The following is a 24,735-nucleotide window of genomic DNA, read 5'->3' on the forward strand; positions in this document are numbered from 1 at the left end:
AAAGACATAAGTTCTCATTGTTTCTTTCTCTTTCTCTCTCTCCGTCTCCCTCTTTCTCTCTTTCTCTCACCAGAACTATTTCTCTCCCTTTGTTGGTCTCTCTCTCTCTCTCTCTCTCTCTCTCTCTCTCTCTCTCTCTCTCTCTCTCTCTCTCTCTCTCTCTCTCTCTCTCTCTCTCTCTCTCTCTCTGTCTCTCTCTCGCTCTCTCTCTCGCTCGCTCTCTCTCTCTATTTCTCTCTCTGTCTCTCTCTCTCCCTCTCTCTCTCCATCCTTCTCTCTCACTGTGTTCATCAGTTTCTATGATGTTAGTGAATTCTCCCCTCCTCAACACTGTGGGCTCCTGAGGCAGCAGGCTTTTCCTCCCAGCCACATGCTGCTCTGCTCTATCAATGTTTCCTAGTCTGCCTTGACCCACCCTGGGCTGAGTGTACCTACAGGGAGTCAGGTGGCTGAGTGGTTAGGGAATCGGGCTAGTAATCAGAAGGTTGCTGGTTCAACCAGAGTCTGTGGTTTTGTACACAGCAGGAGCACAGGGATTTGTTCTTACGTGTGTCACTGCGGGTACAGTATAGTTGACTTCCCTCATTTGCCTTTGAAAAATGTTCTGATGAACACTGACTTCAGCTTTGGCACCTATCCATTTTACTGCCAATGTTTGTGTTTTTTATGCTATTGACAGATCTATTTGGAGGGAGGTACAATTTACTTTACATTCAGCCAAGACATTTGTTTCCTAGAGCAAGGCCCTAGCCTGTGTGAGACAGGGGCTGGATCGATGGGAAGATTGATGCAGGCTCTCAGACTGTACTGTACCTTGGTGGTTAGACCTACAGGTGGATCAGGGTACTGGCCTCCTGCCCTGAGAGGTTGTGTCGGTAGGAGAGGGTGGAGAGATGGGGGAGGGGTGGAAGGGAGGGAGGAGGGAAAAGATGTGGGAAGAGACTGGGAGGCAGGGTAGAGAGTGAGAGAGGGATGGGTGTGGAGGGAGAGAAACTGGGAGGAGACACAAAGGCGAAGGGTAGTGACTGGGGGAAATGATAATAAGACTTTATTTACATAGCACATCTAATACTAGAATTGCAGTCTGGAGGGATCGAATGGGTGGAGGGGGAAGGTAGGACATGGGATAGTTGGTTGGTAGTAAACGAAGGGATACAGTGATGGAGAGACAGGAAAGTAAGGGAAGAGGGAGAGAGAGAGGAAGTGAGGGCAGAGAGGGGCTAATGCTTGTGGAGAACAAGACCAGCTTTATTAAGAGCCAGAGGACTATGGAGTGTGGCATTATTGATGTATTAAAAAGAGCATGTGAGCGTGCAGAGGAGAAAGTCTCGCTCCAATCTCTCTAATTAGCTTAGTGTGTATGCTTACACACACACAGACACACACACACAGATCCATAAAAATGTCGAACTGTAGGAGAAACATTGAATTATTCTTGTCTCTCAATCGTTAACATAATTAAACAATTCACACAATCATCTCTTCTGTTTTCTGTTTCAGAATAAAGTGCTGAACATTGATGGAGTGAAGGTGAAGCTCCAGGTAGGAAATGGAATGAAAGTTATGGAGCCTCGAAATGTAACAATGGGATCGAGCACGCCACCTCGGATGTGTAAAGTGCAACCACTGCCAGATATGCCGACAGAAATCTAGCAGTTCACTGGCGCTGGTGGCCTTTAAATCGAGTACACCATGAGCACCTTACCTTACATGACTGTATATGTGAATAGTAACGACCTCAGCTTCTCTCAGTCTCCCAGCATGCACTGCTTTGTCGGGGGTAATAACGCCACATGAAGTGGACCTCTGCTGCTCGCTGACTGATTCAATCAACACGAAACATTTCCCCATTTAGAGACAAATTAGATTTAAAGGACAATCAGGATTTAGTGGCTCAATGACCATAAATCTTCTTCCAGACTATTAGCTCCCACAAACGTTCACTGACTCCTCAGCCTCTAGCCTCCCCAGCCTCTAGCCTCCCCAGCCTCCAGTCTCTACAACCTCTACCCTCCCCAGCCTTTAGCCTACAACCTCTAGCCTACTCAGCCTCTACCCTCCCCGGCCTTTACCCTACAGCTTCTAGCCTCCCCAGCCTCTAGTCTCTACAGCCTCCTGCCTTCCCAGCCTCTAGCCTCCTCAACCTTTAGCTTCCTCATTCTCTGGCCTCTCACCCCCAGCCTCATCAGGCACGCATTGTTGTTTATTAGCTTGGTTGTTTCTTCTGTGTCAAATAGAGCTGCTAATTATACCAATCAGTCTAAATAAGCCTAATTAGAGGTCGTTGGAAGTCTGCAATAAGACTTAATAAGGAGATTTTTTGTTGGTGCTAATTGGCCCCAGGCTGTGTGCGAGCAACACGCAAGCACCCAGGGAATGATTTGGTCCCTCATGTAAATGCCATTCCTGACTACCACTGAGGGATGGGTCGTGGGGGAGGCGGTCCCAGGGAGATGGGATCCAGACCCGGGATCAAAGCCTACTCGCTAGAGCGAGAGAAGGAGAGAGAGAGAGAGAGAGAGAGAGAGAGAGGGAGGGATGGGGGGAGGGGGTCGCATAATAGAGAAAGAGGAAGCAAAGGAGTGAGGGAGATAAGCGTTAGAGAACAGGAAGCTGCATAGCAAGCCACACAGACACACGCAGTGTTCTCGTGTCCCAACAGTGCAAAGTTGGCTTTTGAAAATGTGAAAATGTCATCACCTAACGCTAGTCTGGTCTGGAGGAAGTGTTGTTGTTGCTGGGCAGGCTGGTGGTGAGAGACACCCGTGGCTGAAGGGAGATCCAGCTCTGTAATTAGCTTAGGTCAACAGGGGTTGGATAGGAAGCCGTCAGGGAGGTGGCCACCGACTGCTGATTAATATTCACGAACCCTACCCCGGACCGCGTCCTGTCTCCAACCCTCCTTCTCCTATCCTCTCTTCTCCTCTTTTCTCCTCTCGTCTCTTCTTCCTCGGTCCTGCCTTCTCCTTCCATTCTCTTTGGCCTCTTTGGCCTTTCTCTCCATCCTACCGCACGTCCCCCTGCTCCTCTCCCTTCTGCCTTCCTCTCTCTGTCCTCTCCTCCTCCTCCTCCTCCTCCTCATCTCCTTCCTCTTCCTCATTTCCCTCCTCCTCTTCCTCTCCCCCCCAGATCTGGGACACGGCTGGACAGGAGCGCTTCCGCAGCGTCACCCACGCCTACTACCGTGATGCCCATGGTGAGGCTTACACACACACCTACACACACACCTACACACACACCTACACATACTCACGTACACATTTACATACACACAAACACAACCATACACACACACTCACGCGCATACTCACACGTAGCACACACACATACACAAACACACTTCCACAAGCAAGCACACACATACACACACTTAAAGATAATTGTAGCATAGTTAGAACGGTAAACATTTTCTTGTCAAAATGGGACTCAGCCCTATTACATAAGAAAGATGCTCCAGTTTATGTTGCCCATCAACCTAATGTGCAGGCTTCATATACATATCAGAGCCACTTCATTAAGGCATGTTGGATTAATGATGTCATTGCCTGTATTGCCTGTACATTATGTATGTGGTTTGGTCTATTGTGCGAGTGCCATTTGATTGCCACTATTTGTCATTGTTTGTCTTGTTTGTTTACTGTGTCTTCTTGTGTTTTCCTTCTTATTGGCTGAGAGGCTGAACGGTGTTACGGAATCATACTAAGCAGGTTCCCTGTGTGTTGGATGTCACTTTGGAGTCGCGTGTGGCCATTCATTATTCATAGGGGGGGACAGATGAGGATGAGTGTAGCAGGATGAGGGCGGGGGAACACCCAGCCCAGAGTGTGTATCCTGGCTCTACAGCAACACTTCTGCTGCGGGATCAGGTGTGAGCGGGGTGACAGAGTTGATACCCAGACTCACCGACACACACACACACACACACACACACACACACACACACATGCTCATTAGTGTGACTGGAGAAAGAAGTTGCTGAAGTCGGAGATTGTCTGACGATCTCATGGGGAGGAGGAGGAAGATTGCAAATGAGGAGCGAGTATAGAGGAGGAACATGGGGGAGAGAAAGAGGAAAGAGAGGGAGGAAGTCTTGTTGGCTGTGAAGCCCCAATCCCTTCTGGTTACTCTGGCTCTACACTCCACATGATGAAAGGGAAAAGCTTGCGTGTGTGTTTGCATTGGTTCAATCTCTTCTAATTGCATGCAACCCTCAAATCTTACCTCCCTCCAATCCTGGAGGAGGTGGAGGGGGCGGGAGATGACCCTCATTAAGCCCAGTCACAGTCACCTTCCCTGGGATCATACCTGGGTCTGCACCATTCACCTTTGAAGCACCAAGATGTATTAGCCTCCATGTCATACTGCTGTGAATACCAGGGCAGGGAGATGCTGAAGAGGCTAATTGTAGCCCAGGCCCACTGGGAGGTGACTGATGGGATATTGATTACACTGATGATATTGAGACCCCACTGTTGAGTTGCTGGAAGGGGATGAGAAGATGGTTGTCCTTGTGTAATCCAGACCACCACACATCCCAAAGGCCTCGGTCACAGGAAGGGTCCAGAAGTCAGATGGTCCCTTGACCCAGGGGTTGTTTTTGTGCAAACATCTCAACCTTCACCCAGCGCACAGTATCATTTACATTTACATGTAGTCATTTAGCAGACGCTCTTATCCAGAGCGACTTACAGTAAGTACAGGGACATCCCCCCCAAGGCAAGTAGGGTGAAGTGCCTTGCCCAAGGACACAAAGTCATTTGGCACGGCCGGGAATCGAACCAACAACCTTCTGATTAACAGCCCGACTCCCTAACCGCTCAGCCACCTGACCCCTCAACGACAAACGCCTCCACCTGCCTCCACCTTTTTTCCTGTAAAGAAAAAGCATGAAATTTGAATGGACTAGACTCGATTTTGACACTGACGCCATGTCATCTTTATCAGTCAACCTCTCTCTTTACCCCCTCATCAAAAGTTCTTTCTTTTCTTTTCCTTCTCATCCTTCCCTCTCTCCTCTTCCTCAGAGGATAGTTCCCCAGATGATTCTATCAGATGATTTTTTGTATCTGAAATACTACGCGTTCCAATGGATCCCCTCGATCATGTACTGTATCTCATCAGAAGCTCCGCTGGGACGAATACAAGCCATTTTAAATATCAATAGGATATGACTTATCCTCCTCTCAAATACATATTTACTGTGTTATGAGCCCACAACATCCGAGAATGTGATTTTCCAGGACTTTTTAGTGGAACCCAAACAACTTCAGAGGCCCCTGTGAGACGGGCAGACGGTTCCTTGTGAAGCCAGAGTGCCCAACCCGGATGTCAGGCTCCAGTGGTTTGACCAGCTCAGAGGCTGATGTTCCGGCACTGACAGATCTGCTCCCAACAAGGCTGTCTGCACACGCGCGCACACGGACGCAGATACTCACACAAGTACAGATTCACACACACACACAGACACAAAGCAGACTCCCTCTCATATCTGTAGAAATTCAACGGGTATAGACGTCTGTCACACACACAAAGCTCCAGGCAGATACTGGGCTGATTCCTCCTGCCGTCACTTCACCAGGGTGATGCTTGTGTTTACATGTCAAAGTTTCGGACAGTAAGCCAAGCATGGAAAGCTTCCTTTGATCAATACCAACTGAGGCCGTGAATTAGTAATGAGAGACAGAGTGATAGAATGAGAGGAAGGGAAAGAGAGACTGGCGAGAGAGACAAACCAATGGACAGGGAAAGAGAGTCGTCGAAAGGAGAGAAAACGAATTTGAGACGGAGAGAACGGGAGCACGAGGGCAGGAGAGAGCGAGAGGAGAGCGGGGCACAGGGCTGCCACGGTGACAGAGTGTCAGACCAAGACAAACAATGTTGCAGAACGAGCCCCGCGGACACTCCTCAGTGATTGATGTTGGAGTCCTATCGTCCTCGCTGAGAAGATAAAGAGAGAGAGAGAGAGAGAGGCAGTCATCAACACAGCTTTTTCTACCTCCTTCCTCCGCTCTTTCCTTTGCTCCAACTAACGACGATAACAACAAACATCCGCAGCTCTGGGACTGGCTGCAGCTAGTTTCCTTAATGTTGAAGTGGCACTTGTTTTTCAGGGCGTGTGTGTACGTGTGAGAGAGTTCTAAGTGAATTTCATGCCACAGTCAAAAAGAGGTGATTCATTCTTCTTCAAAGCACCACATCCTCCCACCTCTTCATTTGTCTATTCTCGGTCACACGTTCCTTCTCTGTCTCTCGCATTCTTCCTGTTCTTCCGTTCTTTCCCTCTCTCTTCTTCTCTCTCTCTCTCTTTTTCTCTCTTTTTCTCTCTTTCTCTCTCTCTCTCTCTCTCTCTCTCTCTCTCTCTCTCTCTCTCTCTCTCTTTCTCTCTCTCTCTCTCTCTCTGCTCGTTGGTGCCTCATCTAGTCAGAACTCCATCAAACTCCTTTGTTGCTTTTCCTCCCCTTGCGTCTTTCTCCATCCCTCCGTCATCCCTTCCTCTACCCGCTCATCTGTTCTTTCTCTCTGCCGTGCCTCCATGGAGCCCACGCCAGCTGCTGTATCTCCTTCGCTCAGCACATCCCATCTCTAGTGTTGTGTTGACAGGACTCACTAAGATCCTCTGTCAATCTCCCTTCTGAGTTTGAGGCTTGGCAAGCACTTAGTCTAACAAGCGACCGTTCTGCACTGTACACACACAAAGGCATGTCGTCTGTCGACTGAAACAGACTAAGGAGATGGGTCGGTGTGGAGTTCTGTGTTTTGGAAATGAGTGTGAGTCAAATCTAGAAAGTGTATTTACATATAATGGGGTGCGCACACAGTCAAAGGCATGCAAACTCGTACAGTACCACTGCAGTTCTGAAGTGTTCTCGCTCCGTGTGACTGGTCCAGTGAGTGGGGCGTGCAGTGAGTGAGAGGGCTAGATGAAGAGCTAGGTGTCTCTGAGAGCTCAGACTGCAGGACAGAGGAAGACACACCTCTATCAGGGCAACAGAGAACCAGCAGGTTCTCTGTTGCCCTGCAAAGCATCCTGAATTCATTGGTGAGAGGTTCAAGAGGCCGAGCCAAACGTTAAGCTGAAAATGAACATGAGAACAACAGAGGGACACTTCTAATTAGTCGTTGACTCGGCTTGGTGTTGCTGTACTTGCTTATTCACTTGAGTTATCTTCTCCCCCCCCTCTCTCTCTCTCTCTCTCTCTCTCTCTCTCTCTCTCTCGCTCTCTCCTATCTTCCCATCTCAGCCCTCCTGCTGCTATACGATGTCACCAACAAGACATCATTCGACAACATCCAGGTAAGAGATCCTCTGTTCTACAACCTCCCAGCGATGTACTGTAGAACGCTGATAAAATAGCCCGTAATCCAAAGCTCTTTGTCGCCATGGAACCCATGTGTCTAATCATGATGTGAGAAGCATGTAAGTGGCTGGGGTGCGTGAGGGGGAGGGGCATTGTCTGACAATGGAGTGAGCAATAGTTTCTCTGAAATTGGTCTCTAAGGGTGTCCACGTATAACAGAGCAATCCTATGTCATTATGTCGAATGAGAAGGCATGGAGAAGATCTTCACACTTGTTATTTCTCTGCTGCTGCCAGTGAAAAGAAGCTAAAGCAAGAGAATGGCACCAAAGCGTAGAGACAAGAAAAGAGCCTTGGATGAAGGAGAGAGCGTTTGTGTGTGTGCGTGCGGCCGTGCGTGGCTGTAATTGGCCGGTATTGCAGTAGCTCTAGCCCCCCCGAGGATTTGCTGATGCCTGTTTTGTCTCTGGTACTCAATTCCTAAAGCACCTGGAGTGTGGGTGGGGGGGGTGGGGGGGGGGCGTTATCCATCTGCCTGTCCATCTGTCTGACAGACCCCTGATCTGTCCATCTGTCCGTCCCTCCCTGTTTCTGAGGCCTCCCTCTCCTCGGGGGGCGCTGTAATGATGAACTGATGGGCATGGAGGTGGCATCACAAGCCTGCTTTCAGCTCCTCGGACAGTGTGTTTGCCTATCACAACGACAGTTTACCTCAAACTTTTTAAGCCTTCTTATGTGTGACAGTACAGTCAATTCGGAAATGTCTTGTAAGTAAAGGTGTCGCTGGATTCTATTACTACAGATACAGACCAGATGCAGAAGGGAGGGGATGGAGGAGAGGTCCTGAGTCCCTTTTGTAAAAGCATCTGCACCCTCACAGTTCCCAGGAACACCGCTCAATTCTGCTCCCCAAGGCCAATATTTATAAATGATTGAAAGACACGACAATAGACCGGAATTTTGGAATGCTTAGAATCTTCCACTTGAATGTGTGCTTGTGTATCTGAATAGAAGCTTCAGGTCTAGCCTTGGGGAGGTTTGTGGTCTGGAACTCGCATCAAATTCCAATGTTGGCACCCCCAGAGCCTGGACTACAGTGTTGGTGCCACCTCCACCAGAGGTTCCTGAGGTGCCCAGTGGCCTGGCTGGGGTCCAGTGGAGGCTGCCAACTCTAGCAAAGCCCTCTGCTTAACAATGGCATGACTAATCGATGGCTGCAAAATTGAACAGGGATTTATTCTCTCAAAGTGTACTGCATGCTCCTTTGTGTTCCAGTCCAGACCTGTTAAAATGGCAGATGTTCTCTGCGGTCTTCGTCTCTAGTGTGCAAGAGACATCTGCCAGGTTTTGGGGTGGGTTGTGTCGTCAGGGATTTGTCTTTGTTGAAATGAAATGTTGTTTGTGTGTCTGTGTGTCTGTGTCTTAGGGTGCCCTGTACAATATGAGTATGTGTGTGTGTGTGTGTGTCCGTGCCTGCGTGTTAGAGATGGGAGAAACCAGGGAAGGTAAACATGGACCGTAAACCTCTCTCCACCTCTCTCTCGAGTCTCTCCACCATCTTCCCCCGTCCCCGGGATATGGGAGAGTGGGAGAGGCAGCTTGCACTCTGCCACCAGTTAAATGTCACGCTGCCTTCTCACAGACGGGAGTTTACGTTGGGAACATGCTTTGCTGCAGTCTGGTTCTTGGAGAAACTGGGTGAAAGGGAAGGAAGATTGAGATGACATTTACATGGATCTGTCTGTGTGTGTCTCGTTATGGAGTCCAAATGAAGACATTTGTCCTATCACAAACTAGGAAGCACAGTATGTAATCGTAGGATGACACGCCGTGTCTTACCCTGCTCTGCCAGGGTTGTGGTTGCGTGTGCTTCTACTTTGACGTCATCCATGGTTCTTCATAGCTGGCATCTTGTCACGGGTCGACTGCTGCCCTGTAATTTAGGAACCTTAACTGACCATTGAGAACTCACCTCATCACGGTCACCATCCCTGCCATCGTTATTATCATCATCGTCACCATGATCCGCATCTCTATTATTATTTTCATCACCATCGTCATCATCCACCTCATCACATCCTCTCTCCCATAGCATCCCCTGACAACGGCCTGTTCTTGGTTTTGATCCACCCTGCACAGTCTGGTTTTGCCCAATCATGGTGTCGCAGCAAAATGCTTCCTTCCCCCTGGTTCACTAACGGCCAGGACATTTCCATGACCTGACCTGTCGGCCCCCAGGGGCCAGATCATATACTGCTCCTCACATCCACCAACACACATGCCTCACGCGCTGGCACTTGGCTGCAGACGTTCCAATTCAATTTAATTTATCTGTGCCTGCCAGGGGGCGGACTCATGGTCACTACTGAGATTTGATAGACAGGCGGTCAGTGACATTCAGTTGAACATTGAAGTTCAGCATTGAAGCCTGGTGGCAAGTGGTACCTGAGATGAAGTTTTTCACCTGGTTGAACCAGTATATGAAAGTAAGGAAAACGACTTTGAAACTACTTTGAAAAACCTAAACTTTTTAGAGTACCTTAACCCCAACCCTGTATTCCATTTTACCATTTAAGTAATGGTAATAGGTAATGTTTTAAGCTATTCCATCTGTTCTCTCACAAAGTAGGGACAGATTCATGATTTTTCTTCTCTCTATCAGATGTGATTATGTGCATTGTTATGCAATACCTCTTCATAATTATAGCTTTTTGTTTTGCTAAGTGCTTTCCTTTATGTGGAGCTGGAGGGGTTACTGTTTTGAGATTGGCACTTTGTCTGGTTACCCAGGCGATGACGGAGTCAAGGGAGGTGATACAAAAACTGTGATTAGAAAATCCACCGCAGGAACAGTCCTGCTACACAACACTGCCATAGAGGATCAGGAAATACTTAAGCATGATTACATGTTCCATAAGCTCACAGTGTTGGAACTGCAATTCCCATCAACACCATGCTGATAATGGCTATGTTTGTGTGATGAAGGCCAAAGAATGGCAGGAGTTGTTTTGAAATGTTTTTATCTGGACTGAGTCAGGAGCTATTTTACATCTATATTGTAAATCCTCATATGTCTAGCTAATAGTATGTTCTCTGTGCTATCTCTGTCCCACATAACACAGCAGGTAAGATATGGATAAGGAGCAAACATCTGCCTCGGCCCCCTCAGGCCTAAAAATGCTCAAACATTAAAGGACCCTAGACATGTCTTTGAGGAACAATGGAGTGCTAATGTCTAAAGATAACCATCGAACAAATGTGTTGTTGGTTGCACAAAAACACGACCTGCCCCCCCTCCTCCGTAGCTCAGGATGAATGATATTCGATTTGCAACCAAAACTAACAAACCTTTATAAATCCATTTAGCTTTCTCTCCCTCTAGCAAATTAGCCTCTCTTTTATCCCAATCAGAGTCCAATGCAACATAATCGAATTTGCTCTGCCTTTGATCCAATGTTTAACTATCCACCGTGAACAAACAGTTCTGAGTTTCTAGGACAACACCCTTCCTCCATTGTTCTTTAATCTTTGGAAATTGAGACATTATTCCGGTGCAATACTTTCCGGTGCGATCCAGTCCTCCATAAAGCTCTTCCCCTTATCACAGTCAATAATAAAAACAATATAACAATGACATAAAAGTTGCATTTAATTCCTTTATCGTTGTCATCGTAAATTACCAAAAGACTGAGTCTGGATAGAAATGGATTCCTTGGTTTAGCAAGGTGGATGTACTGGAGGTAGAGCAAATGCCATTACGGAATATGCAGTCACATCTGACCCTGATTCAGAGATGTTACATTCAATAGAGAGCAAAGAGCAAAACACAGTCAGGATGTGATAGATCACAGGATATAGTCCTCAGACATGGGTCAGTTACTATTGATGACCATAGCTGTACATGTCGATATGTTTCATTTGGGGGATTGTTACTAATATGAAAGTCTTGCAGCTCTGCGCTGTCTGGAGTGTATGTTGAAATCTTAACATCCCTTCCAGCACACAGCAAACAGGTCCTTGTTGGCAGTAGATTGCATTCAAGTGCTTGTATATGGATCTTGTTATGGTTCAAGGGCTCGGATTTTTCTACCATAAAAATAGATATTTATTCAACCTGAATCCATGAATTATTGTCATGTTGTCAGTTATTGTGATAAAGACCCTAGTGCCAGTGCGGAGATTCAACCTGTACAGTAAGGGGTTCCAAGTATTTCAGCACACTTGTTTAGTCCCTCTATAGCTTTATGAAGACTCATAGATATATACCCCTACAGGCTACACTGGAGCTGGTCTCTGTTCTAGGCGTGTGTGTCGTCCAATTACTCACACAGACTGAAAGTGAAGCTTTTCATACTAAAGGCCGAGAATGCCTTCAAACTCTTGGTCAGCTGTCTCTCCTCCTCTGTTGCCTTGAGGTTAAACTGCCTACGCCGGGTGTTCTAATTGCATCTCTATTTACTTGGTTTCGTTTCAAAAGCGAGACTTACGCCTGCTCAACCGAGGCCGTGTCAAAGCCCAGGGGTCGACCTCTCTCTCCCTCTACTCTGAGAAGCCACACTTCCATAACACCTCCGAAAATACTTTAATTTTCTTCACACAAAGTGATTTCTTTTGGTCCTGACCAAGAGCGTTGACTGCAGTTTGGAAAGGCAAATATTCAAAGCTGAGAGGTTAAGAAGGAGAAGTCGGAGGAAGTGTGCTGCCAAGCGCTGTCCAGGGGAACCTACTCCTTTGAATTAACTTTCATTGTTGTCTTTTTTTCATCATCTATGAGGGAGAAAATATGAGTCTCATATTGAATTCATGCTTAGTCCCTTCTCTATGACTTCTTAACTGTCATGAAAGCATCTAATGTTACTTACAATACACATTTTTGAATTCCTTTCTGTGGTAAACTGGAAGTACAGCAATGTGTTTCTGTGAATTATTTAAGGCTGAGATTTTATGTCGCAGCGCTTCTGGCTTAATGTTTGTTGTCAAGGTTTACAAGACTTGTGGTCTGCTGAGGTTGTAAGATTGTGACAGTCAGTGTTTTTAGGATGATTGATGTACATGATGTCAGACACAGAGAGAGGACTGTACCCCCACATTACCCCCCCCATCTTACTCCCCCCAACTCTTGGAAAAGCTTGTCAAACCAGCAAGTCGCAACACTGTAGGAGCAAAATCATAGAAGTTTCATGAGGTGATTTACTCTTCAAAGTGGTTTTCCATGGCTCTCATGTGGTCTTACTGTTAAGTGCATAAATCCCACTAATCCAGATCGTGTTTACCTCAAGGTCGCAAGCATAACCGGGTGCTTTTTCCCACAGAATCTCCATGTAAAACTGACTCTGAGCTGTGTGTAGGTATCATCCTTCATGACTAATCGGCTGCTCTCGTTGACATGATGTCAGTTTGAGTGACAGTCTGTGAAAGAGTCATTTAACGCCCAGGTACAGTTACTTGCACCTGTGATGTATTTGCAATGATGTTACTGTTGCACAGTTTTGGAAAACATACTGTTCCTTGGAAATAACTGCTTAATTCTTTTGTAGTATGTGCACTTATAACAATATATGCACAAAGTATAGGTCAATTTGGATAAAATAATTTGTTAAATGAATAAATGTAGATGTAACTCAACTCCAACTAAACATCAACTCTGGAATTTGAACACGTAAAAGAAAAATTATCACATGAAAACCAGCACAGGAACATTCAGAAAATGATGTGAGAATGTGCTGTGGTAAAGGGCTACCGGTTATACTGTATGTGCAGATCTCCATTTATATTTAATGATTTAGGAGATGCTTTTATCCAAAGCAATGTATGAAAGTGTTTTTGTGTGTGACAAATCTGGGAAGTGACAGGTCTAAACACTCTTCTTTCTGCTTCCTGGCTCAATTTGGGGATAGGTTACCAAATACCATAGAGTCTGCATAAGTTGACTGTATGTACTATAAGACTGGACTATATGTTCCATGACTTTTATGGATTGTGCACTGTCTTCAATGATGTAGACTATTTAGCTTTATTCACATCAAAATCAGAACTTTTTTGTCAGACTAATGAATGCAGAATTTTTAAAATCTTTTTCACGTTTACCCTAGACAACCTTCAATCCTATCTCGCGCGATCAAATATACATTTCTTCTTTTGTATTCATACATTTCAGATTTTCGAGTAAAAGTCAATTTACCATGTTTGCGACCACGTTTGCTAGCCAAGAACAGTGGATGGACACATTTCACACACACCCACAGCCCACGGCGACTGCAGTCACTGTCGGTGTGTGGAACTCATGAAAGACCTCTCACCTTTGCTCCTAAGTGACGCTCGACAGCCCATAATGGCTTTCTGTGTCACAGATGTTCCAATTAGGGCCATGCAGTGAGCAAACTCCAGGCATCCACTGGGGCCACTGATCTGAGGGCCGTGTTGAAGCAGATGAGGCCAGGGGGGTCGTGACTGTGAGAGTTGGATGGATTCACCAATGCTGGCTGACTGCTGATGTACCTTCAGAATCCGTAGATGAAGAAGTAGGCGTGGCCACGGTATAGTCATCATCAAAATTAAGGATGGAAGGATAGTGATATCAGATGGGATTATTGTAGCGGTGCTGTCTCTGAGATAACTTCTTCCAAGTCCCTACTTTGGATCTGTTTGTCTTACATTAGATTGTATATCTCTCATTTCTTTCCCTCTTTTCTCTTCCTTCTTCCACTCCCTTTCTCTCTGACTCTCTGTGTCTCTCTCTTTCCAACCGTGATGTCAAGCCTGATCTATGCTGTGGCTCTTCCTATTCCCTGCAGTGCTTCGGAAGCCAGAGATGAGGGCTTGAGGTTAAACTGCCTCCGCCGGGCATTCTAATTGCATCTATATTTACTTAGTTTCATTTCAAAAGTGAGACTTTTCGCCTGCTCAACCAAGGCCGTCTCGAAGCCCAGGAGCCGACCTCCCACTCCCTCCGTTCTGAGAAGCCTCACTTCCGTAACACCTCAGAAAATACTTCCATTTATTTTCAGAAATTGATTTTTATTCTGCAAGCAATCTTAGTGTCCTGACTGAAAGTGTTGACTGCTATTTGGAAATACCAACCTGAAAAGTTGAGCGGTTAAGAGGGATGAGGAGCAGGGAATTTGCTGACTACAGATTTCCAGGGGAACAATTTCCTTTCAATTATAATTTTTCTCTTTTTATATATATATTTCTGTTTCTTTTTTTACTTGATCTGTGTCCTCAGCATATTCTCTGGAAAAATATTCAAGTCTATTTTGATTCATCATTAATCCAATCTCTGTTCTGTCCTCTTAGAAAATGTTCAGTTACATTCTCAGAGACGATATGAATCATCCCGAAAAGAACTTGTTCAAAATAACCTTACTGCCCTTCTAACTAGCATTACTGGTGTTAATGATCATTGTCACTCACATGCTGGGATTCACTCAAACTTTTGCTTGATACTTGAAGACAAAACCCAGGGAATAAAGAGTTTGTGTCTTTCCCTCACCCCCTTTGTTTAGAGGAACAGGCAAGTCCCCCTGCCCAGATGTCAGATCTTAAGAGAAATTGCTCACTTTGTTTTGAGTTGCTGTTTATTTTCTTGTTCTCTTGTCATACTAGTGTGTTTTGTGTGTGTTGTGTTGTGGTGTATACGTGAAGAAGATAAACCTATTCAGCACCCAAACCCCAACAGTTCTGACACATCTCGTCCCTGTAAACCCTTGGTACTAGCCTAGAACCTGCCACTGTGTCTGGTTAAGCTGCCATGTTGTTCTTGTCAACTTCCCTCCCAGGGGGAGCACGCTCACATTCTCCCCGACTCCGGAGTTTCCTGCCTGGGCTTTGGCTTGCCATGACTCTGCCTAAGGAGCCTCCAGAGTACTGTCTTGTTGGGTTAGAGACTCTGATCAAAGCACAGCCAGAGCTGCACTGTCACCCATAGCAAATCCCCTCCGACAATAGTGTGACAGAAGTGTTTGGGAGCTGGCGGTGAGCTCAGTGACTTTCAAACATTTCCCTGCATGAGTGACTCGACAAAGTGGCCAAATAGAGTAGAGCTTTGATGCTGCAGTGTCGCTGTACTGTCCTGTAGTATGGATTAGAGATGATATACTGTAGTATCCATGTATGATCCCTATAGAATGGATTAGAGACAATATACATTATAACTAATACTGTCCTGTAGAATGGATTATAGATAATATATAGTAACATTCATGTACTATTCCTGTAGTATAGATTACACATGACAGTATTCCTTCAGTATTGGTGTAGGATACATTTCAGATTGTTGAATCCCTGTTGTTTGTTTGTAATATGGGTTGGAGATGATAGTATCATGTAGTATGGAATAGAGATGAGAGTGTTTCTGTAGTATGGATCGGAAATGATAGTATTCCAGAAGCATTGCTATAATATGGATCCAAAGTCCTGTATCCCTGTGCTATGAATATGCGAGGACCCTGGTAGTACGGGTATAGTATTGGTGAATTATGGACAGACAAGGGGAACAGCACTTGCTGACAAATCGTTCACAATATTTGAACAAGGAAGGTGAAAGGTTATGGAAATACTGGGCATCCAATATTGATCTACTGAATGATAGCTTGGTTTTGCTCGGGAGATTGACTCAGGTTTCCCTCATTCTTCTCTGGCAGTCCGACAATATCATTTAGGGTGCATCCCTGCCCTGTTTGCATCAGACAACTAGACAGGAAAAAATATGTGTGGGCTGTACCCTCACGTAGCACCAACTGTCATAGCAGTGACAGGAAGGCGAAATAGAGCAACAACCACAGTCTGTTTTCCTCTCATTACTTCTCTTTTTTTCTCTCCTGCTCTTTCCACCTTTTCGCCTTTCCTGTGTTTCTTCCCCTCTCTGCCTTTCTTCTCACCTTGGCATCTGTCAACTTTCCCTCGCTCTATTTCTCTCCCTCTCTCTTTTAAGGGTTCCAAACAGGTCATGAGGTGTGGCTCGGACGATCCTCGAGCCTGTAAAGATCGGATTCTCTCTTTCTCTCTCCTTTCCTTTCTCTCGCTGATCTTCTGTCTTTCCATCTCTCTCTTCGCTATCTCTTCTCTTTTCCATCTCTTCACATTATCTCCACCATCCTCACCGCTGGCATCGAGACTACTATCAAAGCGAGATCATCAACATGCCAGGTGCATGCTGGGTAGCGTAGGCGGAGGGATGCCTGACCTCCAGATGGCCTTTACTGTCCTCTCCTCCATCTGCGAAGAACAGACTGACCGTTCACAGAACGACCATGTCCTTCCATGGCCAGTAACTCAGTCAGATACAATTTTCCAGGTTTCTTCCCATTTCATCATGTGGCATCGGTATTCTCCCTCTGCAGCTGTTTGCCCATTCAAATCAGCAGACGACAACGTCTTAGACATCAATTCCCAGCCTTCAATTACCAACGGTGCCTGGTGAAAGAAAAACACCCTTCCTTCAAACAAGCTGATAAGAGGGCTTGTAATTGGACATAGAAGATGGGCTATACTAAAGCTTCCATGAAAAATGATTCATGTCAACAAAGTGAAAGAGGGAGAGGCAGAGAAAAACATTTTAGAGGGAATGGGAGAAAGAGATAGGGAGAAACAGGGAGAGAGAATGAAAAGAAGAGGGAGAAACAGAGGCTAGCCGGATTCATTTAGACTTGTTGAAATGCAAACTTTATTAATACGTTTTTTACCATTACATATACATTTATTCATTTAGCAGACGCTTTTCTCCAAAGCGACTTCCAAGAGAGAGCTTTACAAAAGCTCATAGGTCACTGATCATAACACCGAGATATCCCCAAACATTGCGGGTAGCCAAACATGAAGCATACATTGTGAAAAAAACAAAAAACAAAAATAAGTGCCAAAGGGAAGAAGCATAAGAGCATGTAGTTAAACAAGTTACAATTAAACAACATGAACCTCAAAAAACTGCAGGAGTGTACCTGTAGAAAAGCAAGCAACAGTAAGCATATTTCACAGCGAGTACAGAGTTTTAAATCAGTTACAGCTTACCAATAAGAGCAACAAGTCTCTAAGTAAGAGTCATTGTGATCCTGGAGGAAACATCAGGTCCAGCAATACCATATTGAGTTTGTTCATGAAGTGTTGTCGATTGAAATGTTAAGAGGGCTTAAGGGATACCTGAAGTCAAACATTAGTCTGCTAATGTGTTGGAGGGGTTATAATGAATGTGTTATGATTCCAAAAAGATATAAAGAGCAAAAAATAGAGATGATGTATTCTCAGATCTGGTTATCTCTCTCAATCATTTTAGAAGCACTTCAGTGCCTGGTGTCACACCTACAGTGTATTTCTAAACCTCTGTGGTTGTGGCCAGGCAAGCTAGCGAACATGGCTTCTGTTAATGACATTGTTTGTTTAGAATGCACCAGGCGCTGGCTCTCCACGCCTCATAACGACCTGTTAATCACACACCTCCTATTCATCTGGGCTCTGCCATCACATGCACACGCACCCAGGGACAGATAGAGGGAAAGGTTAATTAAAACGTCTGTTCATTTTCCCCTTCTATCTTTTCTCCTTGTCTTCCTACCCTCTACTCCTCTCTCTCTCTCTCTCTCTCTCTCTCTCTCTCTCTCTCTCTCACTCTCTCTCTCTCTCTCTCTCTGTCTCTCTCTCTCTCTCTGTCTCTCTTTCTCTCTCTCTTATCCTCTCTGTGTTTCTCCTTCTTCTATATATATCTGTCTCTCTGTCTTTCGTTTTCTCTCTCTCTTGCTGTTTCCTGCTCTCTCTCCCACTCACTTCCTCTCCCTTTCTCATGCTGCTTTGTCGTCGTCGCTCCTATATCTGCCGTATCGCTCTTGCTTGCTCTGCTCTTTCTATTCCTCCTTCTTTCCCCCTCTCTTTCTCTCTTTTTATCCTCCCGTTCTCTCCTACCTCCCTCCTGCCCTCCTGCATTTCTTACTTTAGAGAATACCTGCAGGTGATTGGGATGTGGACGACCATAGTGCAGGTATCAGAGCCTCTCAACTGGGAGCCTCTCAACTGGGATCCACCTGTGCTTGGTTGAGCGACGGGTAGCGTACCTCATCAATATGAAAGATATATGACAGACACCATTTAGTGAATCTTCTCATTCTACTTTGTCTCTATAATGCCAGTGATTCTACATAATGGAAGGTGCAATCCAATTCCCCGGGAGAGATGGGGGCAGGGATGACACCTGGACATGATGACTATGCTGGGTAAATTATCCATGAAGCTCCGGGGCCTCTAAACAGCTTGTGGTTGTCTAATCACAGCCCATGGTTCATTAGCCGCCTAAAAAGCAGGCAAGGAGGAGAGATACTTCAGACAAACTGTCCAGAAGGATGCAGTTAATTCCAGTAAATCGGAGACCTAATGGTCGAATACAAATGATTCATAATGGTCCCTACATTCAGGATTGCCAGAGAATGACCACTCCACGCTATATAAAAGATTGGCTGATGTGAGGGACACAAATCCCTTGTTTAGTCATGCCCTGTTATTGTGCTTGCCCAAGGTATAAAAGAACCAATGGCTCCTTTGTCTGTTGTCAGAACAGAGTGTTTATGGGGATGAGGGATGTGACAGTGCAGCTGTCGCATTCACGTGTCTCCTGATAAAGAAAATAGATCCATTCAACAACCTTAAGCCTTGTTGATGGATCGCGCATCTATCTCACAGCTCAATATTGTTAAATACACCTGTGTTTTGGATGTGTGTGTAAATACATGTGTGCTTCTGTCTGTGTGTGGGCGGGTCTGATTCATCATGAGTAGCAAAGCTTCTTTTGTCCATGAGGCCAAGTATATTTCAAACAGATTGTTCCTTGAACCAGTGACTTAGTACTGATCACCTCCAGCAAAACAGATATAACTATTATATAATCATTATATTTACATTTACATTACATGTATGCATTTAGAAGACGCTTTTATCCAAAGCGACTTCCAAAAGAGAGCTTTACAAAAGTGCATAGGTCACTGCATAGATCATGACAACGAGATAGCCCCAAACATTGTGGGTAGCCAAAACATGAAACATACATTGTGAAAACAAAATAAGTCCCAAAGGGAAGAACCATAAGAGCATATATAAGAGCATTTATGGGCTTTTGCTCTTTCACAAGGCTTGTATACACAAACATGATACACAACCAAGTGCGACTGTTACTGAAGGTCTACTCCTGCCTGCCGATGTAGCCCAGAGTCTGGGTGGGAGAGGCTGGATGGCCCCCTCCCCCTATCCTTCGTCTGCGCTGGGTGATTAGCAGCCTAAAGTGCCTCATACTCAGAGAACAAGAGTCTGGCTTTTCCGATCACGACACATCTCCTGCCTCATTACCTCCCAGCGTTAAAACAAAGTTGATGGTATTTCTGTGCCCCTTAGAGACTGAGATGGACTGAGAGGCTGCTGTGTACTGCGTAACTGGCTCAGAGGATCGACAGAGACACTTGTTAGGAAGAGAGGCGACATGGGACATGTAGTTCCGTGCTGTCTTACACCCACTATCTCATCTTTGTGAATCCTGTTCAATACACAGGCTGTCAAACAGGCTCACAAAGGTACACACACACACATACACACACACACTCATAGATGCTCGCTCCCTCACTGACTCTCACACACATATACACACATTTAATGTTATAATACACATATAACATTATCAATAAGGCCATTCTGGGTAGATTCCACTGGTATTCATCTGTCTTTCTGTCCCATAAGCATGGCACTTATGGGTTACGGTCTCAGGACACTATGCCTATGACTGTTCCTAAAGTTCGGACTAAGTTGGGAAAGAAGGCCTTTAGGTTTCCTGCGCCATCTGCTTGGAATAGCCTGCAGAATGGGTTTAAGGACAAAGTTATTCTCACTGAATTTAAAGGAATTGTAAAGTCGATGGAATGCGAGCCCATTGATAATTGTCAATGTTTTAATTGATAATAGGATCGTATTTTTTCTGCACTTTCGATGCAGTGCACTTTGAGCTTGTCTGTTGTCTTCATCTGAGTGTGTAGTCATTTCTGAAACAATTTGCTGCCATTCTTCGCCAGGTCTCTCTTGTACAAGGGATTTTTGTATTTCAATTGGACAAACCTGGTTAAATAAAGGTTAATGGTGGAAAAAGAAAGGACCCACACCATTGTGTCTGTGTGCATCTCCACACCCTCCACAGCCCAACCTTGACTGCATGTGAGCAAGGGTAAAATCATTACGGCCATCCCGTTATCCGTGTGTAATTAGAACGGACCTAACTTGAAGTAAACTGCTTTGGACCTTCCATGCAACACAACAAAGAGATTGATTATTGGCCAGTCAGGAAAGCAATGTGGAGTATTTCACAAGGGGTCGTAATTAAGTATGGTAATGTCTTTTGGCCTCGAGTGCTGAGATGAAGGATATTGTTTTGGCAGAGGGGCTGCGATCTATGCCCCTGTCGATTACAAAACTATTACTGGAGACGGATGGGGCCTCGCTGAGTTGTCTCTGCTCCTGGACAGACAGCTTTGGAAAGTTGGTGTTGCTTTTGCTGTTTACATTCCTATTGTCTGTGTTGATTCAGGCCACCCGTTGCCAGGTGATGATTATGCAGGCTTTCTCTTTGTTAGGGCATCATAAAGCCTCCTGATCCCAAGGCTGCAGAAGGCTGCTTTTTATTAGGCTGCTGATGCTCCCTGTTTCTCTTTCCCTTTAGCTCTTTCTGTATTTCTCTCTCTCTCTTTGTCTCTCTCTCTCTCTCTATTTCTCTCTCTCTCTCTCCTTGTGTCACCATCTGATGTATTTTCATCTCTGGTGCATGAAATGTCCCTATTTTTTGTCCTTTTTGGAAATATGTTTTTTCTTACGGGCCCCCCTCCCTTCCCCCTTCTCTTCTGCGTTCTATTTTGGTTTTGGCTTCCTCTGGGTCACGTGTGTCTCCTGTCTTCCTCTGGGTCACGTGTGTCTCCTGTCTTCCTCTGGGTCACGTGTGTCTCCTGTCTTCCTCTGGGTCACATGTGTCTCCTGTCTTCCTCTGGGTCACGTGTGTCTCCTGTCTTCCTCTGGGTCACGTGTGTCTCCTGTCTTCCTCAGGCCTGGCTGACAGAGATCCATGAGTACACTCAACAGGATGCGGTTCTGATGCTGCTCGGCAACAAGGTGCGCTGTCTTGGGAAACTCCTCCCACCCCACACACATCCGTCCCTCGACTAGACACAACAACTCATTACCAAGGCACAACAGCTCATCACCCCGACAATAATTAACAGTCAGACAAAGCAACAGCTTTATTTCCTTCAGTGGAGTCTGTATTGAATAGTTTGTGGTATTTATAGTATGCCGTACAATAACCCAATGTGTTCTGACGTTCTTCCCTTATTGCTCTCTCTTACAGTAACTATTCACCAACACACAGCAACATTTGAATTATTCCCATGCAAAATTAGAACAATACTGTAGCTCGTAGAATACTGTAGCTTGTACAATGTCACAGTTAACTCAGCTGCCCGTCTCTCTGGGAACTAAACACCAACATGCACAGCAGCTCAACAGATCAACATCCAGAATAGCGTCAACAGATTGGCCAGAGCTATAAATAAATCTCTTCCACATGCTAGCAGAGCTGAGAACAGATGTTTGTCCTCGTCTCCAACTAGGATGCAGACCCTTTCCTCCTTAGTTAGTCACACTCTTAGCTTATATTATAAACTTTATGGGCCCCTGGAGTTAAAAAAAACGAATGCTCCAACAAATATAATGTAGGACTACAACTTCTAATGATGGAGCTCAGGGGCTGGCTGTGCTTGCTGTGCTTGCTGGCGTGCTCCAGTTAGGTTTAATTTACATTTAATGAAATAAGATATTTTCTTAAGTAAAGTAGCCAACAAAAGTTGCAGAGTGCCTTTGTTGGAAGGTTTGTTTACAGAGCACTTTAACTTTTATATTGAGTCTTTTTTGCAGTCATTTTTAGCTTTTAGCATCCCACACTGTACACCTACTGTATAGTTGCAGTTTACTGTGAGAGCTAGACTGATTAACAACCTCTTCCTTTTACTGCACCTCTTGCCTTAGGTCATTACGTTATAGTAATAGATTACATAAACCACCATGCTTTATGCCAAACATCCTAAGGTCTAGTACACCTTAGTATATATGTATATATTAACAGTACCAGTCAAAAGTTTGGACACATTTTCCCATTCAATTGGGAAACTGGTACTGGTACTTGACTGGTACTGTATATATATATATATATCTCAACACATCTTTAGTGCCCTTATTAGGTCTGGGGGCCACAGTCAATCCTATGTAATCCTGGCCAACACAGTCGTTTTGATGCAGCCTAACACATCTGTATATCTAAAGTGTGTCTCCTCTGTATCCCCAGGCGGACTCCACACATGAGAGAGTGGTGAAGAGAGAGGATGGAGAAAAGCTGGCTAAGGTGAATAGCTCATCTCCTATGCGGGGCCTTCATATCGAGCAAGGATGTGCACAAAACGGACGTCTGTCTGACTCCCTTCCATCTCTCTCCATTCCTTCTCACTCTCACTTTCTCTGTTTCTCTGTCTCTCTGTGTCACTCTCTTTCTGTCTGTGTCTATCTCTCTCTTTCTGATTCATCCGTCTCTACTTGAAAAACACTTTTCTCATCGCCAGACTGATATTGATATTGATTAAACTGTTCCATTGTTGCGCCATCTGCAATAATACAAAACAAAGAGAAAAAAAATGTCGGATTTATCACAATCTCTACGCTAGTAAATAAATATGAGTATTTCTCCATCATGACACGTAGCCTGATGTTTCATTTTACTCAAAGAATTAAAAAGCCTCTATGGTCAAAAGACGGATGATATTTCGAGGTTAATGATATTTCCGAGCAATACACTGTCAGATTTCTTCTCAAAGACACAAGTGTAAATAAAGTTTGGAGCTTTGAAGGATTTACAACACCAGTTCCTCATTCCCTCGCCCACACTAGTGGAACCCCGGCAGCAACACAGATATTACAAAGTGTCTCCCTATAGCGCTGAAAGCATTAAGCTGGCAATAACTCTCTCCAGACACTGCCTGTGTTGATGTCTGCGAGGGAGTGAAAACACATTTGATTTGTCATTACTAGGGGTTTAAGACAAAGTCCCTTTTTTACCAAACTAGCTTGGTTGGTTTTCAAGGATATTGGGATTCACACACTGAGGGATCAAGATAAACAGCTTTAATTTGTATTCATTTGGAAGACAAGATTCATGTCTAGACTTGAGGTGTGGTTTTGTGTACTGTCTTGTACACAAAACCCATGTAGCCATATAGCCCATGTGGATATACAATACAGTGCATATGTCAGTCAATGTGGCTCAAGATGCCACAGGTGACAGTTCAGACAGATGTGTTTCCGCTGCACTTATTGTTTTTTGTTTATTTGTTGTTGTTGTGTCTGTGTAGGAGTTTGGTGTTCCCTACATGGAAACCAGTGCCAAGTCTGGCCTAAATGTGGAGCTTGCCTTCACAGCTGTGGCCAAGTGAGTACAGTCTTACACAGCCAGGTGGGCTACTTTAATACAGCAAGAAGATGTGTCATCTTACTCATCACCGTACTCCTGAGGGTCTAATATGGCCATGTGTAATCAGAGTTAAAACACTTAGTGACTTTGTTTGCTGATGTTTCTCTTTGTTCATACTCAACTGGTCGCACGCTTAGAGTTTATATGAACACAAATGTCTATTCCTTTCCTCTCTCATCCCTCCCTCCCTCCTGTCCTGTCCTGGCCGTCAGAGAGCTGAAGCACAGGTCTATGAAGGAGTCCAGTGACAAGTTCAAGCTCCATGATTATGTCAACAAAGAGATGAAGAGTGCAGGCTGCTGCAGGACCTGAACTCACATTGTGTTGGTCACATGGAGTGTGTGTTTGTGTGGGTGTGGGAATGAGTCTGGTATATGTGTTTGGATGTGTGCGTCTTTTACTCACTGTCTTTTACTTTTTTTATTCATCTAGAAGATACTTTTATCCAAAGCGTGTTTTGTTTGCTTGTTATCGTGTGTGTGTGTGTGTGTGCGTGCGTGTGCGCGTGTGTGTGTGTGCGCGTGTGAACGTGTGTACAAAGAGAGTTCAATCACAACTCTGTCACTGTGTTGTGAGACAAATGAGGAGTCAGATATACCGAGAGAATGGATTCAGCGAGGTATACTGTATGTCTGTGACCGTCCTGTCTTTTTTGCACTAAGCCAATTAATTTAATGTATATTTATATTCAGATTTACCCTTTTTATCCAAAGGAATTCTGATCACAGTTGGATAAGTCTTTAGAAATATTCCATTAGTTAAATAATTCGACCTGAAACCAGCCACATGAGAAGAAAACACCTCTTCGAAGATTGTTCCCATCTCTCCTCCCCTCCCTCCATCCCGTAATGTCCAAAGCCACAGCATCGCAGTGTCAAGTGCTCTATGTCATCATTGATTGTACTCCACGCGC

At 45.0% G+C, this 24,735-nt stretch overlaps 1 protein-coding gene across 1 annotated transcript; it reads left to right on the plus strand.

The window, feature by feature from the left end:
- Window positions 1-1,223: 1,223 nt before the first annotated feature.
- Window positions 1,224-24,229, plus strand: LOC124479442 (ras-related protein Rab-26-like). Its single transcript, XM_047038189.1, has 8 exons — window positions 1,224-1,289; window positions 1,501-1,542; window positions 3,130-3,196; window positions 7,242-7,294; window positions 21,353-21,418; window positions 22,647-22,703; window positions 23,704-23,780; window positions 24,035-24,229. The coding sequence occupies exons 1-8, from the start codon at window positions 1,224-1,226 to the stop codon at window positions 24,132-24,134; spliced, it is 528 nt and encodes a 175-aa protein (XP_046894145.1). The 3' UTR covers window positions 24,135-24,229.
- The last annotated feature ends 506 nt before the right edge of the window (window positions 24,230-24,735 follow it).

Source organism: Hypomesus transpacificus, chromosome 17 (genome assembly GCF_021917145.1).
Source record: "Hypomesus transpacificus isolate Combined female chromosome 17, fHypTra1, whole genome shotgun sequence".
Lineage (NCBI taxonomy): Eukaryota > Metazoa > Chordata > Actinopteri > Osmeriformes > Osmeridae > Hypomesus > Hypomesus transpacificus.

What these genes read in the sequence shown, in the direction of transcription:
- LOC124479442 (XM_047038189.1), top strand. Translation starts at nt 1,224, where the DNA reads ATGCTTGTGGAGAACAAGACCAGCTTTATTAAGAGCCAGAGGACTATG. An exon ending in CTACTACCGTGATGCCCATG is followed by an intron (nt 3,197 to 7,241) that starts GTGAGGCTTACA and finishes TTCCCATCTCAG; the next exon opens with CCCTCCTGCTGCTATACGAT. An exon ending in GCCTTCACAGCTGTGGCCAA is followed by an intron (nt 23,781 to 24,034) that starts GTGAGTACAGTC and finishes CCTGGCCGTCAG; the next exon opens with AGAGCTGAAGCACAGGTCTA.